Source organism: Callospermophilus lateralis, chromosome 11, assembly GCF_048772815.1.
Source record: "Callospermophilus lateralis isolate mCalLat2 chromosome 11, mCalLat2.hap1, whole genome shotgun sequence".
In the NCBI taxonomy this organism is placed as follows: Eukaryota; Metazoa; Chordata; class Mammalia; order Rodentia; family Sciuridae; genus Callospermophilus; species Callospermophilus lateralis.
In genome coordinates, this window is record NC_135315.1 from 45816055 (window position 1) to 45840991 (window position 24937).

General features: G+C 52.4%; 1 protein-coding gene across 3 annotated transcripts; it reads right to left on the reverse strand.

Annotated features, from left to right (window-relative positions):
* Positions 1 to 171: 171 nt before the first annotated feature.
* Positions 172 to 21769, reverse strand: Cluh (CLUH binding protein of NUMT mRNA). 3 transcript variants are annotated; one of them, XM_076871692.1, is made up of 26 exons: positions 21560 to 21769; positions 14754 to 14956; positions 13749 to 13920; positions 11881 to 12024; positions 11569 to 11693; positions 11330 to 11484; positions 11102 to 11227; positions 10669 to 10816; positions 10400 to 10492; positions 8591 to 9285; positions 7690 to 7913; positions 7387 to 7488; positions 7114 to 7214; positions 6287 to 6439; positions 6136 to 6198; positions 5780 to 6024; positions 5403 to 5487; positions 5084 to 5237; positions 4868 to 5007; positions 3532 to 3612; positions 3332 to 3457; positions 3128 to 3249; positions 2788 to 2881; positions 2564 to 2698; positions 2403 to 2476; positions 172 to 1662 (listed from the first exon to the last, which is right to left on the reverse strand). In XM_076871692.1, the coding sequence occupies exons 1-26, from the start codon at positions 21657 to 21659 to the stop codon at positions 1476 to 1478; spliced, it is 4047 nt and encodes a 1348-aa protein (XP_076727807.1). In that variant the 5' UTR covers positions 21660 to 21769; the 3' UTR covers positions 172 to 1475. The 3 variants fall into 3 exon arrangements, with proteins under 3 accessions (XP_076727807.1, XP_076727806.1, XP_076727808.1); XM_076871691.1 differs by having other exon boundaries at positions 7387 to 7491; XM_076871693.1 differs by lacking the exon at positions 21560 to 21769 and adding an exon at positions 17359 to 17496 and having other exon boundaries at positions 7387 to 7491.
* Between the last annotated feature and the right edge of the window lie 3168 nt (positions 21770 to 24937).

Here is a 24937-nt window from a genome sequence, read left to right on the forward strand (position 1 = left end):
CCAGCTAAGTGCCTGAGTCTCCACCTCCTTTCTTCCCATTTCAGTGACATTATAAGCATAACCTTGGATTTGACCTAATTTGCAGTCAACTTCCAGTAACATTTCTGACAACAATCCTTACAATCCAACACAAGGGGCTGGGTTACAGAACACACTGGGAAGGCTAGGGCAGCAGGTTTCAAAAACTCACTTTATTCCAATGTGAAATGAAGACGTGATGGTTTAAAAACAAGAAAAAGTTCTTGATCAGCTGTGGGATGCCTCGCTTGCTAACTCATGCCCACTCCCTTTGAAACAAGGTGCCTGGACAGACCCTACCCATAAGCAGCTCTCTGCAAAGCCCCAGGCAGAGGCTGTGGCCCAGAACAGCTCCCTTGGGTTCACAGGGCAACAGTCTCCTCCTGGCTAGGGCTTTGTCAGCAGGCAGGGAGAAGCAACACAGGCAGGCAGGGAGCGGGAACAGCTGGGCTGGTGAAAGCCCCCATTACCCCCAGAACTACTCTCTGAAGGTGCCTGTGTGACAAGGATCAGGTAGGGAGCTGGATTCCAGAGAGGTGACAATCACTCCTATACCTGGTAATTTCTCCCCAGGATCCATGATTCAGTCCTGGTTCCCCAGGCCCTTGCCCACCCCGCCCCCACTGTGCGTTAGGCAGCTCAGGTTAAAATGGGAGAAGGATACATTCAGCTGTGGCCCCCAAGGTTATCCCACCTAGGGTGCAGGGAGGCAAGTCAGAGCCTGTGGCAGTGCCTCCTGCTGGGCCAAAGGCAGACAGGCTGGGTTGGGCAACTGGTGTCTGAGGGTCCACCACCACTGGTCCCCCTTCTCCCTTGCCCTGAAGCTATAGCCAGGTCAAGCCCCATCATAATTGGTAAAGCCAGTGCAGATCTCATCTTGTCACAAAACTAAAGTGCACCCCAACCCTCTAGCCTGCCACAAAGCTCTGGCTCCCTCTCCCAGGATAAAGGAAAGCCCCCCTTTTTTGGCTTAAGACCTGGACTTAAGCCAGGTTGGGCCCAGGGGTAGTGGCAGCAAAAGCAGCAGCCATAATGTCAAACATACAAATGACCTGAGAAATCGCATCTGCACGTCATCCACTCAGAACTGACTGGGGGCTATGTACAAGTTAGGTGGGACGGATCAAGACATTCACGGGCATGGACACACTCGCACACACCTGCTTGAGGATGGGGCCTGAGGGGCACCTGGCCCCAGCTGGAACCAATGCCCACACACTCCATTCATGTGTCTTCAATTAGGCCTCTGCATCGTATATTCATTGAACCAGTGCAAAAACATCTGTTGGGGGGCAGGCCAGGCCGGGGTCCCAGGAGAATGCTGGGGTGGGGTGGGGTGGAACATGGAAGAAAAGGGACTGGCTTCCTCTTCCGATCTGCAGGGCACGCCCCCTTCTCCTGGAGTCTGGATCACTGGGTAACGGGCCTCTGACTAACAGTCCATCTGTCTTTCCTTTCTATCCCTGCAAGCTTGGGGAGGAAGGGTCCTTGGCAGCCTGGGGCTTGGAGCCCACGTCCTCTGAAGCCCCTGCTGGCTCAGGCTCAGTAGCCATGGGCTCCTCGGCCTTATCCCTGTTTTTGCTGGCCTCCTGGAGCTGGTGCCGCCGTGCCACCTCGGCCTTCAGATTCTCCAAGTCTTTTTGGCTGAGTGGAAGGATGGGAGGGTGGGGTGAAGGTGGGGTCAGAGTAGCCTGGGCCCTCTGCCACCTTGCTGGATTTGGTTACATTTACACTCAGGACATGGTTAAGCTCTATTTTATTTTATGAGAAATGTGTATAACAAGCACTTTCCTTCCTAAAGCAAAAGGTCCCTAAGTGCTAAAAGTCCCAAATTTCTCTGGAGAGAGCCTTAGGCAAGGCCTGGGTCCCACTCCCCGTCATGCCAAGTTCAAATTAGCTGCAACTTGTCCTCTCCTGTAGCAGGCCACAGGCAGAGAATGGGAGCCAGATGCAGCACCATGGCTGACCAAAGCCACTTCCCACAATGGTGGGAGGGAAGAGGGAGAAGGAGGAGCTCCTAAAGGTAGCACTGTTAATAAGTGCCGGAGGGAATCCTCAGAGAACCCTCAGGATTGGTCTGTTTATGAGGGACATCCCTGCTCTGGAATAGAAAAGGAGCTGGATGTAAAAGATCACTAAGATACATTGTTAAGTGATGTAAATACCCAAAATTCCATCTTTTTCCCTTTAATTTTTGTACATGAAATTGTAGCATACCATGCACATAGTATTTGCTCAATTGTGTAATCTTAGGGAGGAGTAACAAGGAACCTCTCATCACTGGTGACACTTCTCAATTTGCAGCCATGTCAATGTATGACATTAAAAATGAAAACTAAAGGCCAGGTTCTGAGAGGGGGGGTGCATGCTCTGGGGAGCCTCACCTGAGAGGAATGAAGAGGATGCCGTTGATGACGTTCAGCTGCTCCAAGACACTAGCCATGCTGGGAGCTGTGAACTAAAGGGCAGTGGGGAGGACAAGCCAGTGAGCGAAGCCAGGGACCCACAGGCCAGGGGCCAGCCATGCTGCCCAGGGTCATCATACCTTGAGGGGCGGGATGTTGGCGCTGGAGCCATTGCGGTAGATCTCATTCATGGTGCGCTGCAGGGCAACAGCCTGCTGGGTCAGGCACTTGAGGTACTCGGAGCTCTCCTTGGTCTTCTCGTGGTCCTCACCCAGCTATGAGGAACAGGGGCCGAGGCAGGAGGGAATCAGGGCTGCCCACAGTACTTAGGCCCAGCCCCCCTGCAGCCCCTGCCATGGTCCACCTGGGTCTTGTAGATGGTGTAGCCCTCCTTCTCATGCTGCAGGGCTGACCGGAACTCAGCTTTGCTCTCATAGACCCGGGCAACTAGGTGATGGCTATAGAGGCATAGTACACAGGGCGAAGGAAGGATGAAAGTGGGCAGAGCAATGAGGACCTTCTGGAGCCTGGGGCTCTGCTCTAGATCCATCCCTTGGATCCTCCCGGGGGGGGCCACATAAGTCCAGGGTACAGAGAGGAGGTGGAGGTTGAGAAAAATTTTCACAAGAGTCAGCACTGGGTTCCACTCCTGCCCCACCAAAAGCCCATTGGGCCCCTGTGGGTCTGGGTTACTGTAGTCTCACCTGAGGGCCACCTTAAGGGCTTTGGGCCCGTGGTACTTGGTGCTGACAGCCAGCGCATTCTCCAGGAATCGCAGTGACAGGTCGTACTCCATCACGCCATGCAGCACCAAACCGATGTTGTTCTGGGGGACACGTGAGAACATGGTCAGTTCCTGCTCCCATAGACTGAGGTTGGTGGCTGTAGCCCCGTTCCTTGGCACTCACATCCAGCAGAGCCATCTCAGGGTGGTCCTCCCCAAACACGAGCAGCATGAGGTAGCGGGCACGGTACAGCAGGCTCAGCGCCGTGGACAGCTGGCTGCTGGCGAAGCAGTACAGAGCCAGGTGCATCTGTGGGTGAGGCCATGATGGTCAGGGCGGTGCAGGCCTCACCTCCACAAAGGCCACCTGGGGCGGCTACTCACGTATTCCTGGATGGTGTTGGGGTGCTCGATGCCCATCACTCGCTCACTCATCAACACTGCCTTCTGTTGGTTACTGAGGGCCTGGGGAGGCAGGGTGGTCAGTCTCAGGGTAGACACCACCCCACACCAGAGCCCACACCTTGCTGCTCAGCCTGTCGGCTCTGGCTGTGCTTTCTATTCTTTCTTTGCACAAAAGCAATAGAGAGTGGCTCATACATTATCAGCTTTTGTCACTGTGGATGTACATACCCTACCAAGCCTTCTAAAAATCTACTCTTCCTATTTTATGTTTTTGGTACTAGGAATTAAACCCAAGGCACTTCATGATGGAGCTACATTTTTAGCCCTTTTAAAAAAATTTTTGAGGGGTGGAGGTGACCAGGGATTGAACTGAGGGGCACGCGACCTCTGAGCCACATCCCTAGCCCTATTTTGTACTTTAGAGACAGGGTCTCACTGAGTTGCTTAATGCCTCACTAAATTGCTAAGGCTGGCTTTGAACTCACGATCCTCCTGCCTTCACCTCCTGAGCTACCGGGATTACAGGCGTACGCTCGGCTAACATTTTTAAAATTTTGAGATAGGGTCTTGCTAGGTTGCTGAGGCTGGCCTCAATTTGTAACTCTCCTGCCTTAGCCCTGAATCAGATTCCATGGATTATAGCCATGGGCCATCATACCAGACTAATAATTACTGTCATGTCATCTTCCTCTAACAAAACCTATGTAAAAACACACATACAAACCCAAAACTGCACTAGAAATAAAACTTTTTAAATAAAAACATGCCTACCCAAAAAGATTAAATAGCCCCTCTGATTGAAGGGCAGTGAGGGATGACTTAAAGTGTACCGATCCCTGAAAAAGCCCCTCAAAGCTCCAGGGTCAGAAAGGCAATCCGCAAACCAGGCCACAGAACATTGACAACAAAAACACTACATTGTGTAGCTTCCACGTGGGACCTGTGAGGTGACAGGAACTGTGCCACACTCCTCACAGGGTCTCAGAATTTACCCTTGCCAGTGTCCCTGAAAGGGCAGGCCTTGAGTCCTTCCAAATTATTCGCTTTACTGGAACAAAAGTGGCCCCTGAGCTCTCCCAAGGACAGTGTGTGAGGGGTGGAACTGAAGGGAAGCTCACAGAACAGGTGACTGACTCCCATGGTCCCTGGATCCTACCTGCTTCCCCATAAGACCACCAAAGGGAGCAGCATCCCTTGAACAGCTTGGACACCACCTCCTACTACTGTAGGGGTTGACAATGCAGCCCCAGGCTCCTCACTCCTCCTCACCCAAGGCCTCTATAACGCACCCCAGGAGAACTCTAGAGCCACCTACCTCAGCGTAGTCACCCATAATATAGTGGAGACGGGCCAGGAGGCGCAGGCAGGCACAGATCTCCACATGCATAGCTCCATACACATTGTTGAACAGGTTCAGGGCCTCGTTGATGAGCTCGCAGCCCTCCTTCAGGAAGCCTGCAGGGCAGCCCACCACAAGGTCAGAGCAGGCTAAGGGATGTCCCCACCTCCCCTGGCATGCCTGGCCACGCACCCTGCTGTACTTTGGCCTGCCCACTCTGGAAGAAGTGGAAGGCATCTGAGGCCTTAGGGTTGACATGCTTGACCACGGGGAAGATATTGAGCACGTCCTCCTCAGTGAATGCAGGCTTGTGGCGGCTGTCAAAACTGTACTCCTTCAGCAGAATCTGGTGGACAAGCAGCCTCAGCATTAGGCTTAAAGGCCTAGCAACTCCCAGCCCACCAGCATGTGTCGAGAGACTGCCAATATGAGAAAGCCACCTCCCCCAATGACCCTGTGGCCCTGCACAGGGGGGGATCCACAGAGCCAGGGCACTATAACCTGTGCCCACCTGGATTCCGGTTTTTAGGGAGATCTCCCGCAGCAGTGTTATCTTCTGCAGGCCGTAGGTCTCCACAGCCTGGTCCACAGAATCACTGGGGGAGAAGTTTGGGTCCTGAGCAGCCCAGTACTGTCTCTGCCTCTAAAGACAGCTGGTTCTCCACCTGACTCCAGGAGCCCCCCCACTGCTCAACCTCCAGTACCCAAGAGCTAATGCTCCCATCCTTGCTTCCCATGCCACAGATCCTCCACAGCTACGGGCTCTTCCCTCCTCTCTTCACTCCACTACCCTGACCAAGGACCTTTGATGCTGTCTGGGAGACCAGCAGCACCACCTCCTCAACCTGACCCAGCACCCCCAGCACCCCCAGCACCCCATGTCCGCACCACTCGAGGCTGAAGTCGAAGTAGTTCTTGGCCTCCTGACAGATGTTCTTCCAGAGCTCCTGGGGGGTCATAACAGCCCAAGCTGTGTTATCCGCAGCCCCTGGCGGACGGTTTTTCCTCCTCTTGTTCCTTTTCTTGGAAAGAAGCTCATCCGCAGGAAGGTGGGCCACAGGGTTGGGGTAGGAGCTCAGGAAGCAGTTCAAGAAGTGACTGATGGCGGCCGAGAGGCCTGAGAGCTCGACTCCCTGCAAGGAAGGTTATGACCAAAGTCATGAAGGCCCTCAATTACAACCCATGGCTCTTCTCCAAAGCCCTATACCACCCAGGGAGGCTGGCCAGGCTGGGGAGGGCGGCACCTGTAAGTATGTCTTGAAGATGTGCTTGGCAGAGCGGGTGATGAGTTCGCCAATGCCAATTTTCTAAAGGGATTTAAAGAGGGAAAACTGGATCAGGCCCTAGGTCTCTACCCTTCTGCCTATCTCACAGTCCACCCTCAGCCCCACTCACGTAGATGTGGTCCAGCTGGTCACGGGCTGGGCTCCGCAGCACCAAGTCCAACACCTTGCCCAGGTAACGCATGTTGATGCCACGCTGGCGCATCACCTCAGCCAGTGTGGCTCCGTCCATGGGCAGCACCGCATGATCTGTGCAGTCCTTTACCTGCGGGCTGCAGCAGGTCAGGGCCCCAGCCTGGGCCCTTTGCCTCCACCCCCCTGGGTCCTCCTGGGGAGCTTTGCTGTCCTGGGGCCCTGAGGGAAGGAGGGGATAAGACTCCAGCTCCCAGGTGGGAAGACAAAGCAGCAGTGACGCCATGAGAACCTGTCTCCAACTTTCTCCACAGCACAGCAAACAGAAGCGACCACCCTCCCAAGAGGGAAGTAGGGCTATGTGTGAAGAACTGAGGGCCAAGTGACCATGTGGGAAAGAGTAGGTGACTATGTAGGGGCCACACCTTTATCCCTATTTCCTGAGACAACATTGAGACAAGCAGGCCATCTGACCCTAGGGCTCCTACTAAAATGGGAGTAAATGTGTCACACAAGGGTACAAAGCCTGTGAGGATGAGGCCTCTCACTACTTGGGGCTCAGAGGACCAGACCCCAGCCTCAGCAGAGCAGAGTGGGTGCCTGGGCCTCCCTTGATCTCTTGGGATCAAGTTCCCCATGTACAAAATGGAGACAATCACTTGGCTCTGCCTGACCTATAGGCCAGGGGGCATGAAGAAGCCACCCCTGCAAAAATTCCAGTGTCTGGAATCAGACACCCACAAGATACCAGGTCCTGCAATAGCCCTTCTGGGTAACCTTTGCCCACCCTTGCAGCCCCTCCCTCACCAAGCCAGGAATCTGGCAGGAAAGCAAGAAGGCAGCTGCATCTTTCAGCAGCTGCTTCTGGTCCCGAACTTCATCCTGGCAGGACTCAGGGAAGCGAACCCCTGCAGGAGAGACAGGAGAGAAGCCTGAACTAAGCAGGGGAAGTACAGAGGTAAGAAAGATATCACTGGAGCAGGCATGGCAGTGCTCAAATAGGCACTGAGGCCCCAAGTCCATTCCAGGATGTTCTGCCCCCACCCACCAGCACTCCTACACTGAAGCCCCATTGCTTGCCTGGTGAGAAGATGTCAGGGTTGAAGCGAATGTCGAAGGCCGTGCTGCTGATGGAGCCAACAGCCTTGCATGCATTGCGGATCACCTCTCGGCTCCGGGGGTCTGCTGTGGGGATATGGCACGATGGCAGGTGGTCCCACTCCACCTCTGGGGGGCTAGGCTACCCTGAGCCTCTTGCTCCCAGCTCCCTGCAGAGATGGCTGCCTGCTTCTCTCCAGGGCCGGGTCATGAGCCATCCCTGGCAAAGATGAGCTGCCAGGGCAGACTCAGGGCTCTCCCCACTGGCCTCCATAGCAGCCCCACCTGTGCCATCATCTGAGGCGATGGTCTCCGCCAGCTCCTTCACCTTGGCCAGGCCACTGGCACTGCCGCCCTCCTCCTGGCTTCCCACCTCGGATCCCAGAGGGTCTTCAGGCTTGGACTCCGAGGGGGAAAGACCACCATTTTCCAGTGAGGTGGGGTTCTCCACCTTGCTGGCCTTCTGCTGCATCAGCTGTAGGGCGGCCAGCTTCATGAAGAGGAGGTACCTACAGCAGAGCAGACAGGATAAAGCAGGAGGTGGGAAAGGGGAATCTAAAAGCTTTGCTGGCCTGGCAGCTTCCTGCAGGGGTTAAGGAATGTCCAGACTGGACACCCTGCAGGCATGAGGCCATGTCCTGCCCAATGTACACATGCCTATGGCAGCCCGGCAAAACTACTAGGCAGTGGCAGGTCACGCAGAAAGCAAGAACTCCCCAAACAGGAAGAAGGCAACTGGGGGTGGGAGGCTGGGGAAGAATGTTAGTAGTAACAGGACTGCCACTGTCATTTTCAGAGGGTTAGTTATGGTATGGAACATCTGACATGGTCAACTCCTAAGCACTAAATAGTGTCAATATCCCATGTGCCATCTCCTAGCCCTGGAATTGTGGTATTCAAAACCACCATAGCAGATTTCTAATGTTCCTTAAGAAAATAGATTCGGCTGAGTCTCTGGTCTGATCACTTGTAGACAAGAGACAGGAAGCCCCTGGATTTCTCACCTGAGAGCTTGAGGTCAGACCAGGGTGGGAGGTGGGGAATGGAGCCCCAGACAGTGTGGCCACAGCTTGCCCTTCTTTATCATCCAAACCTTCTTTTTCCTCAGAATCAAACAGGTTCTGAGGCCACATCCTGGCTGGGCACTGTGAGCTGCAGCCGCGGCCTCCAGCTGTGTGCTCCTTACCTATGCTCCACAAAGGCATCCACCAGCTCCTGGCGTAGGCAACATAGCTTATGGCGGTGGGCACGGGGAAAGCCAGCTCGGGTACACTCCTCAGGCAGTTCCTCACCGGGAACAGGAAGGAAATTGAGGTCAGGTGGAAAGGTGCGCAGCAGGTCAAGGATGTAGTGGCGGCCATCATTGCCAATGATGCCCTTGCACTCAACTGAGGAGCAGAGCTCTACCTCCTCATCACGGTCATTGAGTACATGGTGACGCAGAATCTTGAGGGGTCGGCTGGTCCGTTCCAGCAACTCTAGGTACCGTGGATGAGACACCACTGTCTTACCAAAGTCAATGGAGCCGTAGATGACACTCTGCTCCTGGTCCCGCTCCAAGATGCCAGGGATGATGGATTGAGCCGTGACCCGATAGCCTCGGTAGTCCACCACTACAGTGCCCAGTGTGTACAGCCCCTCCACGTCCACTGCGTTGTATGTGCGCACACCGTTCAGATCATTGGTGGGTGCCACGTAGGCTGCCACATCCCCACCAAAGTCCTTGTAATGGTCACGGACATCAAAGCCCAGGCTGAAGAAAATGTTGTTCCAGATGAACATCTGCATCTTGGTCTCCTCACTGGGATTGATGGCCATCACATTGCCATCAATGACTGCCATGGCACCCCGTGTGGCTGCTGCTGTAAAGTCACTGTGTACCTAGGAGGGGCCAAGGTTGGGAGGGTGAGAAAAGCCCCACCCACAAGAATCTCACACTGCATCCTACCCTAGCCAATCTCAAGATGGTAGAGGCAACCAGACCTGCTGGGAGCTGAGACTCTAGCCTCAAACGTTCCTCAATTAGAAAAGGGAGAGAAAATCTTTAAAAAAACAAAAATACAAACAAACAAAAACCCCAGACTAAACACTGAAAGACAGTAGTGCTTACTGATTAACAGGAAGTACGGGGGCTAGAGCAGGTTTGGAACCCAGCAGATATGTGCCAGGGAAACTAGAACGGGTAGCCTCTCCGATCCCCTCATCTACAAAACACTGATAAGAGTACTACATGGACCTTTAAGAGGTGTCCCAGATTATTAGGGATGATGCTGATAGAGCACTTGGCATAGCCCCTAGCCAAGTTAATATCAAGAATCAGAGCTCTTTCTTTTTACCATTATGGTCTCTCATGGTATGATGACAGGTGGTTTTTGTTTTGTTATCAGGGATTTAACCCAGGGATGCTTAACCACCAAGCCACATCCCGGCTCTTTTTGTTTTATTTTGAGACAGGGTCTCACTAAATTACTTAGGGCCTCACCAAATTGCTGAGGCTCGCTCTGAACTTGTGTACTTCCTACCTTAGCCTCCCAAACCGCTGGAATTACAGGTAGGTGCCACCACACCTAGCTGTTGTTTTGTTTAATATTTTTCCTCATTTCTATCACAGTAATAGTACTAACAATTTTTAAACCCAAGCAACTTGAAAGTGCAGTGCAAATGTGCTACCACCCAAGAAATGGTTATGGTGTCCAGATGAAGGCCCCATGTGACGAGTGAAAGGTGGGAAGTTGGATGAACTTTGCACTCATAAGTTATATAGGAGGTGGGTCCCTCTCCTTCCCATGGACTCAAAGCCTCAAAGGAACCAGAAAAAGGAACTGGGTAGTCTGCTGGGAGGCGGGGAGCCGGGACATCCTGCAGGTAGGTACCCAGACCAGCCTTCAGGCAGCTGATAGGGATGGGTGTCCCAGCTTCCACAGTTTTCCTCCTGACCATAAGAAAAGCTGGCAAGTGGCAGGTGGGCCTGACAGTCATGAAGGGGTAGGGACACCTTGAATATGGCTCTTTCTCGAAGAAGCCGCTCAGGCAGGTTCTTGCGGGGCAGCTCCCTAGTTGTCTGTAGCTCCTCGTTCCAGTCCCGAGTCTGAAAAAGGGAAAGAGACAGATGCAGGCTCAGCCTGGTGCCCCATGACCTATTCTGGACAGTCTTTATCCACTTCCTGCAGACAGCCCCCCAAACTCCCAAGTGAATGGAGAAGCAAATGAAGCCTCTTTGGAAATGCATGGAACCAGCAGGGCACCAGGAGGGTACAGCTGCACCTGTCCAGGAATGTGTTCCTCGTAGCCCAGTCTTGAGGTGTAGGCATCCTCTGCACGTACACAGTCCATGGCATGCTCTGCCTGAGGAGCTGTCCAGCTGTACACCTGGAACGGGGTGGCGATCCTCTCGAACGGGTGGCGCTGGACCCTGTGGCAGGCAGGGGAGGGGGAGATGGGCAGCCTACCAAGCTCTGAGCCTAGTTATAAGGTCCTTTTTCTGAGGACCCCACTGTTCCAGCATCTCTGGGCCTGAGATGCCACCCTGAAGCATCAGAAACTAGCGGGCAACTCTCCCAGGATTGCCATCTCCCTTAAGTGGGGACTCTTAGGCACTGAGGGTCATGGGCACCACTTCTTCAAGCAAAGATGCTACTGTTCAGTTCATACGCGTGATGGGAGACAGGGTGGTGCAGAGAAGGTACAAAGGAACTACCTTTTTTTCTGTAGCACAGCAAAGTTTTTTTTGAAGGTCGGGCTGATCTGGTTGAGCAGCTCCACTAGGGAATGGCTAAGGAAGCGTGGGCTGGCAGGTTTGGGGTTGAAGTGGTAGGCTGTGGATCTGCAGAAAGACAGGGGTCACTGAGCAGGTGCTCTGAGCATCTATCTCGGACCTGGGGCAGGGGTCACACAGGGGGCAACTGGGGGTTCCGCAGGGGCTTACTGGTTCAAGTAGAAGCCCCGCGTAGACGCCGTGATGCTGACTTGCCGGTCCTCGGCTGTGATCACAAACAAGTACATGAGGTCCCCGTGCATCTTGCGGTTCCCAGGGGGTGGATTCCAGCCGCTCATGGTGAGCACTTTCAGACATTGAAGGGGCTACAGGAACAGTCAAGCATGAGGTAGCTGATCTTCCTGGGCAACCCCGACAGACCCTCGACCTCATTCCCCTAGCAGTCCCACCTTCCAGTCACGGTTCTGGGGCTGTAGGGGACACAATGGCCGCTCCCGGCTCCCTGGCAGGATGTACTCAGGTGGCGTGCAGTCGATGGGGTCCATCTCCAATCCCTTCTTCCGCTTCCCACTGTCTGAGGGACCCGAGGCTGGTGGTCAGCTGGGAACCAGCTGTCTCCCTGCCTCAATATGGCCCTGGTGTGCATTCCTGGGACCCAACCTCCCTGATAGGAAGGCATGGCCCCTAGCCTCTTCACCAGTCCCTGGCCCCCTTGCTCCCTGCCCCTCTGCCCAATTCCCCGGCCCCAATGCTTCCGGCACCTCCCAGATCGCCATCAGTGAAGACACTCAGAAAGGACAAGGAGTTGCAGTCAACCCCATTAAAGGCATCAGATGGGTCCAGGCTCTTGAGCAGGTCTCGGACATGGCGCACGTGAATACGAGCCTCCCGCACTGTGTAGGGTTCTGGCAGGAGGGAAGAGGCAGGTGGTTTACCACAGCCCTGACCAGGACCAACCCACCTAGCTCAGCAAAGAGTTTGTAGAGGTCCTATAAGGGGGAGGTTTTTGTTTTGGCAGTGCTAGGGATAGAACTCAGGGTCTTGTGCATGCTAAGCAAATGCTCCACCACTGAGCCATATCCCCAGCCTCATGGATGTTTAAATTTTCAATTTAGTTCCCATTTTCAAATTCCACTATGAAGGGGCTGGGGTGGTGGCTCAGTGGTAGAGCACTTGCCTAGCATGTGTGATGCACTGGGTTCGATATATAAATAAATTTTAAAAAGGTCCACTGACAACTAAAAAGTATTAAAACCTGTCCACCAAATACCTCTCAAAACCACAAAGACCTTAGAAAACCTACAAAGTGCCTGCTTTCTGCTCCCTGATGCCTCAGTAGGCAAGGACTTTACAGCTCCTGGGCCTCCAGAGCCTTGGTTCTGTTTCTCTTAGGGATTGACATCACAGGACACCCAACTTCAACAGTGCCCCTTAATATATGTTTTATGGGATTTTAATGGTGTGGTTCTTTGACAGGGGTAAGGAAGACATTCTGTGATTAATCATGCACACAGCTGAATAACAGATACTTTCCATATTTGCTCTTGAAAAGCTGACAGGCCCTAGGAACCTAAAAGGCCACAGAAACTTTTTTGGGGGGGGGGGCGGAGGGGGGGTTGCCAGGGACTGAAACCACTGAGCCACATCACCAGCCCTACTTTGTATTTAGAGATAGGGTCTCATTGAGTTACTTAGTGCCTCGTTTTTGCTGAGGCTGGCTTTGAACTTGGGATCCTCCTGAGCCTCTGAGATTATAGGTGCGTCCTACAGTCCCCCAGCTGGAACTTTTCTTCTTTTCTTTTTTTAAATTTATTTATTTATTTATTTGTATGTGGTGCTGAGAATCGAACTCAGTGCCTTATGCATGCTAGGCAAGCACTCTACCCCTGAGCCACAATCCCAGCCCCGTTTCTTTTAAAAATAAAATATATATATATATATATATATATATATATATATATATATATATATATATATATATAAATTTTTTTAGTTGTTGATGAACCTTTATTTTATATATTTGTATGTGGTGCTGAGAATCGAACCTAGTGCCTCACGCATGCTAGCAAGAGCGCTACCACTGAGCCACAACCCCAGCCCCTGGAACTTTTCTTTTACAACCAAACATCTCACACCAGAGCTGATAGATCTGTACTGGGCTCAAATTCCTCATTTGAAAGCTATAAAACTTTTAAATTTCCTTACAAGAGTTTACATTTATCTTTGCAGAATTTAACAGGGCTGATTATAAGCCTGGCTTGGGACTGGCTGATTTTTTCATATGGAGACTCTGGTCTTTTTTTTTTTAATATTTATTTTTTTTTAGTTGTAGGTGGACACAATATCCTTACTTTATTTTTTTATGTGGTGCTGAGGATCGAACCCAGTGCCCCACACATGCTAGGCGAGAACTCTACCTCTGAGCCACAACCCCAGCCCCGGGACTCTGGTCTTTAACCTGCAGACCACTCAGCTGGACAGTGACAGCAAAATGGCCTAAGTGGCAGACCTGTGTGCCAATTAGTCCCACCTCCATGTGCTCAGATGTGACTAGGTTGTGACAGGTGGAATGCTGTCTGGCCTGCCTCTCCGGGCTCTACTCTAGTAGGCCACCAACTTCTTGACCAACCTTCCACCACACGGAGGACCGAGCCTTCCTGCAGCCCCTCAACACTGCGCAATTCTGAAAAGTGGTCCAGCATATTGCCATCTAGGTGCAGTGAGAAGCAGGTACGGTGACACGTGTCTTCACGGTCCATGAGCACCTGGTGGATCTCCTGCACCATCTCCTGGGGAGATACCTGCCAGGGAGAAAGACAAGACTACCCTGGTGAAAGGTCACATAATGGGGAGCAAGGACATACATATCTCCTGCCCTCAGGCTAAAGTACCTGGTCCCTAGAGTAAATGCCCCAAATACTCAGTTTCTCACTGTTGGGCTTTTACATTCCAGGTCCTGTCCATATATACCATATCTATCTACACCTCAGTGTTTATATATGTAGAACAGCCCAGCCCCACACAATTCCTACACCTAAGAGCAATCCCTGAGCAGGGCCTGTGATGGAAAAGCAGGGAGAGCAAATGCAGTCTTGCCTCCTCCCAATGCTAAGGTTCCCCAGGGCAAATGGTCTTCATTCTCTGGAAGGGGTATTCTAGGGCCCAAGTCCTGGATATAGATGACTGAAGAGGGCCTTGCGTGATCCCATAACAAGTCACCAGCTTGCAAGACCTCTGGATTGGCTCTGCCCTTGGAGACCATCCAATACCACCTGCCCCTCTGGCAGATGGTAAAACTATGGCCCAAAGAGAGGTAACTTACTGAGGGTACACAGCAAGAGGCTGGGGCATGGAGCATGCCAATCTCACCTAGCTACACTGCTCCTCTCTCCAAACAGGGCTGGCAATCCCACTGGTAGATGTCCTTTAGCAACGGATAAATGACCTGAACCTAGACTTGATTCCCTCACCTACCCAATAGCTGAGACCCTAAGCAAGGATCCCTGGATCCTAGGACTCCTGCTTCCTGACTACAACATGAGGTCAGGACAAGTAAGAGCAGGGCTTGGCTTCCTGGGCTGGTGGTCCTCTGCAAGCTCAGGCCCTGTTCCCAAGACCTCTTTCTCCATCTTACCTGAAGGGAGAAGGGCTCAATCCCAGGGGCCAGGATCTTCACAGAAAAGCCTGTGTCCTGGATGACAATGACCTCTTGTCCAGCAGTCTCATCTCCTGGCTCACCTTCATCTAGCCCATTCTCCCTAGGTGGCTCAGCTGCCCCCTCCTCCTTCTTCAGGCTCTCTGGGCAGTCCCCATTCAACAGCATAACTGATGGTGGCTCTGGGGAAGACAGGAAAAGAGCTGAGTCCGATGGGTCTCGTTGGTCAGGTGACACCGAGTTGGGCATGTGCCCTATAGCATGGAATGTGCATGTCTTCCTTAACCAGACACACCACCTCATCCCAACATACCTACAAACAACCACTTTCCCTCTTCCACATGCTGTGCCCTCCCTTCCCTCCCCAGTCCACTTTATTCTGGCTTCCTCCTGAGCACACTGCACAACCACTCTTCCCAAGTTCACCAATGCCACCCTTAAGGCCAAGCCCATGGGTCTTTTCCAGCCCTGTCTGGCTTTTCAACAGCAACCAACATCACCGTGCACTTCTTCCTCTTCCCTGACCAAGGTGACACTCTTGTTTCTACCTCTCCATCCTCTTTGGTGATCCTGAGAGGTGGGGTCAGCCCCAGCCTTTCTTCAATTTCCCCTCATCCTCTCACCTGGCTTCGCATAGCCTTCTGCCTAGAACTCACATGGCCATTCCTGGCTTTACTCAAGTTTTTCAATTGATACCCAGGTATCACATGTTGCTGTCCCTTACACATCACTAAAAGTTCATCTTGTGGAGATGGAATTCATCTTCATCTACAAATTAGTCCCTGCTCTGTAAAGGCCCCCACCATCTATCTAGTCACCCAACCTACTTCTCCAACCTGACCCATGGGATCCTGTTTCTTCAGTCAGGGCCCTGGTACAGGCATTTCTTCAATTTTAAGAGCACTACCTGGAACCCTTCTAATAATCCCACTGTTGACAAGACAAGAACTTAGACTAGCACTCTTAGGTACTACTTAAAGTCAGTCTCAGCTCTCAGCTCCCTTCTTCCAACCTCAGTGCTTAAGCCACCCTTGATGTATCATTCCACCAGGCAAATTCAAAGGCTAGGTGAATGAAGCCCCTTCTCAAAAGCCTGCCCAATGGACCCTAGCTGGCAGAATCATCACCTGTGGAAGACTTTCAACCCACACTGCTCCAGGGCACCATCTTGCTACATTCTGGGTGGTTGTTCATGCCAGCAGCTCTATCTACCACTTTCTGTCTTGCCCAGGATAAAGGAGAAGACATCAAATTAACCAATAACTTACTACAAACCCATAGCCAAGTCCAATATTTGTGAAGAGTACTAAACTCACATGCTGTGGGGAGAGAGGAACAGAGAATAAAAATTCCCATTTCTCCCCAGGAACTAAAAGAAACAAAGGTGAGGCCTTCCTGCCCTAGGGAGTCAAGGACCTCCTCTCAAAAACACTCCAGTTGAACAAATGCCAATCTGGATGCCCATTGGGCAAATGGGGACCTTGGCCCCAGAGTTTGTCCATCTCCCAGATTGGCCCCACAGTCAAGAGGTAGTTCCCCTTCCAGACAGGACAGCTTACTGAATTCTGTTCCAGATGCCAGCCCATCCTATCCAAACCCACTTCCCCTTCCCTACTCAGCCATCAGGAAAGCAGATTGAGTGAATTTCCCCAGAGCTCTGTGGTCTCTGTCCTCTGTCCAGAGGCACCAGATACATGAAACAGGGACCTCACAAAAGGAGACTGGCCCAGACCACAGAGGGACACTAAGGGACTTAAGGAAAAGCCATTCTCCGTTCTATGTACCCCTCAACTTAGTGGTAAGTCCCCATCTCCTTACCCCATATAAGGGATCTAAGGTTTAAACCTGGCCCAAGGTCATCAAACCAGAATGGACCCCAGATTCCTAAAGGCTGCAAATCCATGTTGATTCACTGTCCTCAATTCTGGCCACTGTGGGCCTCTAACAGTATCTGTCCTGACCTTGTCTCCCCACCATACCCTCTCCAAATCTGGAGTACAACTCCTGAAATCCACAGGATGCACAAGGATCTTTTCCTTCCAGTGACCCACCAGCCCCAAGCAGGGTAGCCCTGCCCATCTAATGACAGAGTAGACAGATAAGAGAGTGGTGGCTGGTCAGCTTTCTAAGAGCAGCAAGAGAGATGGTAGATAGGAGGAGCTTCCCCTCTACTGGGTCCCTGAGAAAGGTTTCTTTGGCTAGCAAACTCCAGGGAATGAGGGGAGAAACAGGAAGGACCCTCATCCAATACAGAGTGAGGCCCCAGAACTAGAGAATCAGACCTGGACCCAGATAGGCAGCCTATATTCCTCAGGGTGTATAGAATAGGGAGGACATGGAATAGGGAAAGAAGATGTAAAGTAGGCCCAAGGTCCCCCTCCCTTTTCCAGCCAAGGGGCTGTATGGGGTGAGGGGTGGGAGAATACCTAATTCCTGGTCTGATCAAGGGAATGTTCCCCAGGGTCTTCCTCTCCCCTAGGACAGCCAGCTCTGACCTCTCTTCTTTCCTCCAAGAGACTCTGAAGGTCTCCCCACCACTAGATTAGGGCCAAATGATCTCCCCCATGCAACCCCCACAGCCCACCTGGTGCAGTCAGCAGCTGCCCTCTCCTCGGTTCTGAAGTCTCAGGACTGCCATGGCAGCAAGGCAGCCAGCCCTCCGGCCCAGGCCCAGTACTGCCTGTGTCCCTTGTTCCAGCCTCTGCCTCTACCCTTGCCCTAATGCAGCTGGTCGGTCCAGAGCTGGAGCTCTGGCTGGCTTCAGGTTTCAGTGGGGCCAGGCCTGCTAGGGCGGCCCCGGAAAGGGCACACTCCCCCTGCCTCGAATCCTGCTCAAGGTCGGCCAGAAGGACGGCTGTGGGCCAGGAGGCCCCGGTGGCTCCAGGACCCCAGAAGGAGCTGCTATCAGCACTCAGGCCCACTTCTTTATGCCCCCCAGAAAGGAGGTCATTGCTGGTGAAGCCATTTTGGGAGCAAGAAAAACCAGCATTTGGGGTACCTGGACCTCTCAGGATCAAGGGCTGGGGGTACTGGTTGGCAGAGGAAGAGCTCAGCAAGGGGGTCCTCTCCTCAGTTCCAACCCCAGTTGGGGTGGGCAAGACTGCTTTTGCCAGCTGCCAGCAACAGCTGGCACAGACCCGGGCCCAGGCCATGAGGTGGCTGCCCCTGTCCACCAGTCACAGACACTGAGTGCCCTGCCTGCCTTCTGGGTCAAGGGACTGGCTGGGGCCTCTGGCTCCTGCTGTCCCTTGCAGGTGACCTGGCAGCTAGCCCCTTCCTGAGAGTCACTAGTCCTTGTGAGAGGAGGATGGTCCCCCAGTCTCCCAGAGGACAACTGCACCCATGCCCCAGGCCTCCGGGCTCCACCAAGAAGCTGGCAGGCTCTCTCTTTCCTTCCCAGCAGCCTGTGCGCTGCCAGGAGAAAATCAAATGTTTCCCCTGGGGAAAACAGAACTGGCAGCAAGAGGCCGAAGGCCGCTGGGCTGTGGAAAAGAAGCATGCCCAGCCTCGCCAGGGCGCCTTCCCAGGGCCTCTGACTTGTTGCCAGGGCCCAGTCAGAACTGCTCCGGCATCCATACTAACCAGTGTGGGGGCAGGGAGCCAGGATCTCATTCCAGACCCCCTCCCCTCCAGTCCCAGGGACCCACTGAGCAGCTCCTCCACAGTTCCATAAAGGGTTCTGCTCCTCACAAGGACCAGAAGATAAGAAACATCAAGTCCTGACACAGCCCCTTTCCCCCCACCCACTCTCCCAACATACCCTAATGCTCTAGAGAAGGGGATGAGGTAGAGTAGCCTGGCAATGAACCCAGAGGTTGATATCACCTAGATTCTAGTTACCATAGAGTCAGTGCTTACTCTAGGCCCAGCCCATAGCAGGTCCCTAAATCAAATCCACCACCCCATTCAACTTGAGGAAACTGAGACTCCACAAGGCAGTCAAGCTGTCCAAGGTCACAGAAGCAAGCAGCAGCAAAGCCAGGTCAAGATAAAGCCAGGTGTGTCAGATGCCCAGGTCCTTGCCTCTGAGTGCCACTCCCACTGAGCACAATATGCTGTCCTACTCCCTAGACATCAGACTGCAGCACCTTCTCACCCTCTTCCTCTTTAACACCTCAGGACTCAGCCCAGAAGGCAGATATATCTATAGCTATAGAATTTCCCCAGGCCTCCAGAGCCCTGGGCCAGCTCCCCCTCTCATATTCCAGGGGCCTCCTCTGAGAGTCTGGGGTTTAGCCTTCTGAAGTATGGGATAAGGTTGTCCACAAACAGCATTCTTGCACATCCTATGTCTTCTGTGCACATCCTATGTCTTAACTAGGCAGATTAAAGTGAAAAGACAAAGCCTATCCTGCCTTGGCCTGGGAACACAGAAGTCCCATTAGCTGCAGACAAGAGTTAGAAAAGAATGAGTGGCTAGTGTCTGTGTGCCTCCTCAGCCTGGAATGGTCTCCTTCAGGAGACGTGCCAGGGCCAGGCCACACCTCAGCAGGTGAGGCTGCAGCAGGAAGCAAGGTCCCAAAAGACACTGGAGCCAGAATTTCAGGCTGCAGGGGCAGCCAGGCAGCCTGTGAAGACCCTGGGGAAGCCAGTACCTTTGCCTCTTCATGTCCCACCCAGGCCAGAAAGTCTTCAAGGTCTGAGGCTAGTCCATAGTTCCTTAAGCTGTCTGCCCAGACCCTATTCATGAGAAGAGTTTTAGAATCCTTTTGAGGGAGCTTATAAGCCCCTGAACTCCTCCCTCATCTGCCAGCTCTCTTCTCTTCCCCCTCTTGGCCCCAACTCTAGAGAGCCCTAGTTCCTTCTCCCCTAGGCAGAAGGAACTCGACACACCACTGTGAACTTGAAAAACCTGCCTGTTCTCTTAACCCCTAAAAGCTGCTTTATTCCTAAGAAGGTAACAGACCCTTACCTGCTCCCAAGACCTTGATTGTCACCTCCTTAAGGGGACTGGAGAATCTTCTAGAGCTGGGAACTGAGGTTAAGGGTCGGGAGGGAGTCTAGGGGAGAAGGATTTCCAATAAAGCTCTCTCCTTCTTTTAACAGATCCAGACTGGCTGTAATGCAAGTCCTGGCTTTCTAGACTAACCTCCCTGGGATGCGGGGGCCAAGGTCCTCCCACTAGAATCCCCCCAGTTTCTCCAAGATGGACAGCTGTGCCCCTCTGCTGACCCAGGCTTCCCACAGAAACAGTCCCTCAGCACACCTGAGAAGGGAGCTTCACTCTGGCTTTCACAGAAATTCTCTTTAACTCCTCAGTTCTCAGCACATAATTTAAAGCACCATGTCTGTCCTAGCTTCCTGTGGGCCAGGCTTGGGCAGCCTTGGAATGCTGGCCATGACCTGGAAATCCAAATGCTTCCCTCAATAACTAAATTACTATGTGACCTTGGGCAACTCACTTCAGGTCTCTTTCTGGAGGGGAAACCAGCCAGCCCCAACCTTCTCTTATCTAGCCCGCCCACTGATTCAGAACTGCATCAGGGCCAAGCCTGGTAGGCTGGAGTTATCAGCATTTCTTGTTCTGCCCAAACCCTGGCCTTGTCTAAGCAATCTGCAAAGCTGCCATAGTACCTGCTCTCCCATCAAGGTAAATCCACCATGATAGGGACATCACAGTGTCCCACCCAGTGTTGTCCCATCCTGACTCCCAAGTCAGGATGAGAACCTACCCAGTGTTACCCCCAACTGGACTCCCAAGTCAGCCCCAGCCTGCTCACTGAAGCTGGGAAGGGACATGATGATGATGAGGGTTGGAGGGAGCAGGAAATAAGGGTAACTCTACACTTCCACTGCCACTCAGGGTAGAGAGGTTCAGCCCTGGGCCACCAGGAAGATTTGAGGAAATGACAGTGAAAGGCTGGGAAGGGGCTTCCAGCCTAAGGACTGCAGTCTGGGGCATGATGAAAAAAAACAGAAGGGGACCAGATGAAATGGAGAGAAGCAGGTCCCACCCCAGGCTAGCTACAGCCATTCCCAAAGCCACCGCTACACAGCCCCCTTGGGGAAGAGCTGGGAGCTCCACTCCACGCTAATGACCTTTGCCTTAAAAAAAGCAACTCTGGTCTGACCCACTTTTCGCAATAAGGCAGGTTAATGATCAAGTTCTAGCATAAACACCTCCCCCTGCCAGAGAGCATAGCTTTGCCCCCACACACAGACAGACCCTTCAGGTCAGAAGACCAGGCCAACACCTAAGTGGGCAAAGATCACAGCCCCAAGATCTAGGGTTAAGCCCTTGTCTCTAGGAATGAACCAGAGAAGGCCCCTCACAACACACACACCCCCTACTCGTGTGTTCTTCCCACAGACCAGCTTGGGAAGTGTCAAGCCGAGTTTCACTGGCAGGGCTGCAGTTCTGCTGCACACGAAATATTTGGGAGACTGATGCGAAAGAGAACCTATAGAGCTTAGGCCGAAAGTGTCAGAAAGCCCCAAACCAGAGGGGACCCATGCTCCAGGGCGGAGGGGGTGGGGCCGCCGATTCCGTCTATCTGCGGCTGCGGCGCACCCTGAAACCGCGTGTGCGCGCACGTGTCCCCACGATCTGACGCGCGTGTGCCCGCCGCGGTTGCCCTCCCCGGGACCCCACGTGCGAAGCCCGGGTCGCAGCCGGGGGCGAGAGTGAAGGTGACCTTCAGGGCGGGGGCGGCCAGCGGAGAGCCCAGTGAGATGCACCGGAGCAAGGCACAGAAGGAAGTCGGCGGTCCCCGCGGAGTCCCGAACCCGTCCGTCCCGGTCCGGTTCCCCCCGCCCGGCTGCCCGCTGGTCCCGGCCCCGCTCACCGGCCGCGCCCGGCCGCCCCTTGCCACCGGTCTGCGAGCCATGCTCCCGGGCGCTGTCGGCCGGGGCGGCCGCCGGCAACTCGTCCGTCTTGATGACCATGGTGGCGGGAGCGGGCGTCCGGCTAGGCTGTCCGCGCCGCCCGCCGCGCCACTAACCCAAGTGCCCTGCGCGCGGCCGCCGCTGCGGGAAGGACGGAGTCACCGGCCCACGTGGTGCGCGCTGTAGCCTTTGACCTCACCGCCGCTCCCCTGCCCCGCCCTCGCGCCCGGCCCGGCCCACGGAGGCCCGCGAGGGACAAAAAGCGCCGCGCCTTGTTGCCAGTCCACGGGTGCGGTGACTTTCCGGAAAGCCTTAAAGGCAACGAATCCTTACTCAAAGGAGGGAGACTTCGGCCCTCTCGAGGGGCGGGGCTTCGGGGAGACGTCCCTGCAGCTGGCTGCCCGTTGGGCGGGCGCCGTGACCTTGGGTGGAGACTAGTCCAGGCCTACTATAGCTAACGCCCCCCTCCCCCAATGACCCTCTGCTTCATTTTGCGAATCCGCCAAACCACCGCGGGTTTCTAATTTGCGGTATTAGCGTGACCCCTCAGGACCCTTCTCTCCCAGCATGCCCTTTCCCAATGAAGGAATGAGACTCGTTGCGTCTGGATTATTGAGGAGGGAATGCAAGGCAGTCCAGAGCGTGGTCACCAGAGGCAAGGGTGAGGGTGACTAATGGGAATGAAGTATAAGAAATTAATTCACCACATTTTGTCTTGAGCCACCTTCGGCACCTCCGTATCAACGTCCTTACAACCTCACAAGATAGGTGCTCTCTTCCAGGCTGCCATCCTCATTTTACAGAAGAGGAAGCTGAGGCCAAGGTCACACAGAGAGCAGCCTAAATCCATAGCCTCGGCAATTTACAGTAGTTTGTATTTTGTTGTTGTTGTTGGCTTGGTGGGACTGGAGAGTGAGTGAGATCAGAGATTGCTACCGGGATAATCGGGTGTGGGACGCTAAGGATGGAACCCAGAACCACATGCTTGCTAAGCACATCTCTATCACTGAGCTACCACCCAGCCCCAGGGGTAACATTTCAACCAGGCCTTACCTGTGAGTTGAAGTTGTCCAGGCAGAGAGTGGGGAGAGTCTTCCCTGCATAGGCCCAGGAAGCCCTTATGAAGTACTTAAAAGATTTTCTTTTTCTTAATTTGCACTACTGAATTGAATTCAGGGCTACTCTCATTGAACTACATTCCAAACCCTTTTTTTTTTATAGCTTTATTTTATTCATTTAATTTTTATGTGGTGCTGAGGCTTGAACCCAGGGCCTCACACAGGCTACACAAGCACACTACCATTGAGCCACAACCCCAGCCCCACAACACTTTTTATTTTCTTAATTTTGATACAGGGTCTGGCTAAGTTGCCCAGGCTGGCCTTGAACTTGTGATTCTTCCTCTGCCTCCCAAGTCACTGAGATTACAGGCATTTGCACTACACTCTGCTGGAAGCATATATATATATATATATATATATATATATATATATATATATATATATATTTTATAAAGAGAGAGAGAGAATTTTTCAATATTTATTTTTTAGTTTTCGGCAGACATTGTTTGTATGTGGTGCTGAGGATCGAACCCAGGCCGCACGTATGCCAGGCGAGCCCGCCACGGCTTGAGCCACATCCCCAGCCCCTGGAAGCATATTTTTTACATTTGCCAGGATCTAATGGAAATTGGGAGAGATTGGGGACCAAAGCTGCAGAGATAGGCTGGGAGTGGGAGGCTGCCTAGGCCCTTGGAATATTGCAAAGGAAAGTAGACTTTGCCCTGGAGTGCAGGTGGAGAGAAGAGGAGTGGTGAAAGGAGGAAGCCTTTATGCAGAAGAAAGGGAGGTGAGAAGTGATAAGATTTCAGAATGATCCCTCTGGCTACCATGTAAGGGGGGAGAGGGACTGAGCTGAACTAGAGGGAGTTAGAACTATTGTATAAGCAGGCTGGAAAGGAGAACAAGATCTTACTATTAGATGTACATAGAGGGCAGGCAGACAGGATAATGTGTGAACCTACCACTGAATTGGGTTAGAAATCTGTACCTGACACCCTCTACTCAGAGTTTTGTGAATTTGAGCAAATCACTTGATTATGATTACTGAATCTTTGGTGCTTGCTTCCTTCCTTCTTCCTTTCCTTTTTAAGGTGCTGGGGATCAAGCCTAGGGCTTTAAGGCATGCTCTGAGCTAGACCCCCTTTCTTTATCAGATAAAAACACCCATCTGTATAGCCTTACCTAGCTGTTGAGAGGAAATGGCGGTCATCAAAGCCCTTCACAAAGCATAAAACATTCATGGGGCTCCTGATTCACTGATTCTTTCAAACAGATTTCAAGAGTTCAGTGTTAAAGGAAGACTAGAGGTGAACCAGGCCCACTCCCTACTGAGAAGAAATTTCAATCTGGTAGGTAAAGTGAGATACACACAGCAATGTCGAACTCTGCAGAATAATGTCTTTACACAAAGCTTAGTGTTAGGGAAAGCATTCAGGAAGTTCTTCTGGGCAGTCTGGTCTAAATTGATTTTATACAAAGGATTTAAATGAGGAGGTTAGAGAATCATATGGGCAGACTCAGGAGGGACTCTGAAGCTAGGTGCTGCTGTGGTGCACACCAGTAATCTCAAAGTCACTCAGGAAGCTGAGGCAGAAGAATCAAGGTGCTCTTGAGAATTAATTCACTCATTTATTTAATTAAATACCTAATTTTAAATACACAATACATTCATACAGTTCAAACTCCAAAAAGTAAAAAGGATATACATTGAAGTCTCACTGGTCTCCAGCCAACCTACCAAGGTTACCAATTCTTTTGTACCTTTCTAGAGAGATGTTTTTACCATATAATATATAGAATTTGCACATGCTAAGCAAGTGCTCTACCACTGAGCTACACTCTTTATTTTTTATTTTGAGACAGGGTTTTTGTCTCAAAGTTGCCCAGACTGGCCTTGAACTTGAGACCCTTATCCTATCTGGGATGACAGGTATACACCCAAGCACCTGGCTTACCAATGTTTTTCCATTGCTAGCTCTCTGCTGTTGAGCTACATCCCAATCTCCATTGTGGTTTCAATAGGAGCTACACCTACTTTCCCAACTATATCCAGCATTACCCATAACATTGTGTTGTGGTTCAGGTTACCAAATACTTTGCCATTCAAACCAGGACAGTTTTGAGTATTAAAGTAGGCACTATTAATAATGACACTGAGAAATAGGAAGTGGTGTTCCTGGAAAACTGAAACTGTCTTGACCAAAATGGGATGTCTGGTTCTCAGGTGTGGCATCTAGCTGCTAGATCAAGGGTCTTCTTGAAAGCAAGGACTGTATT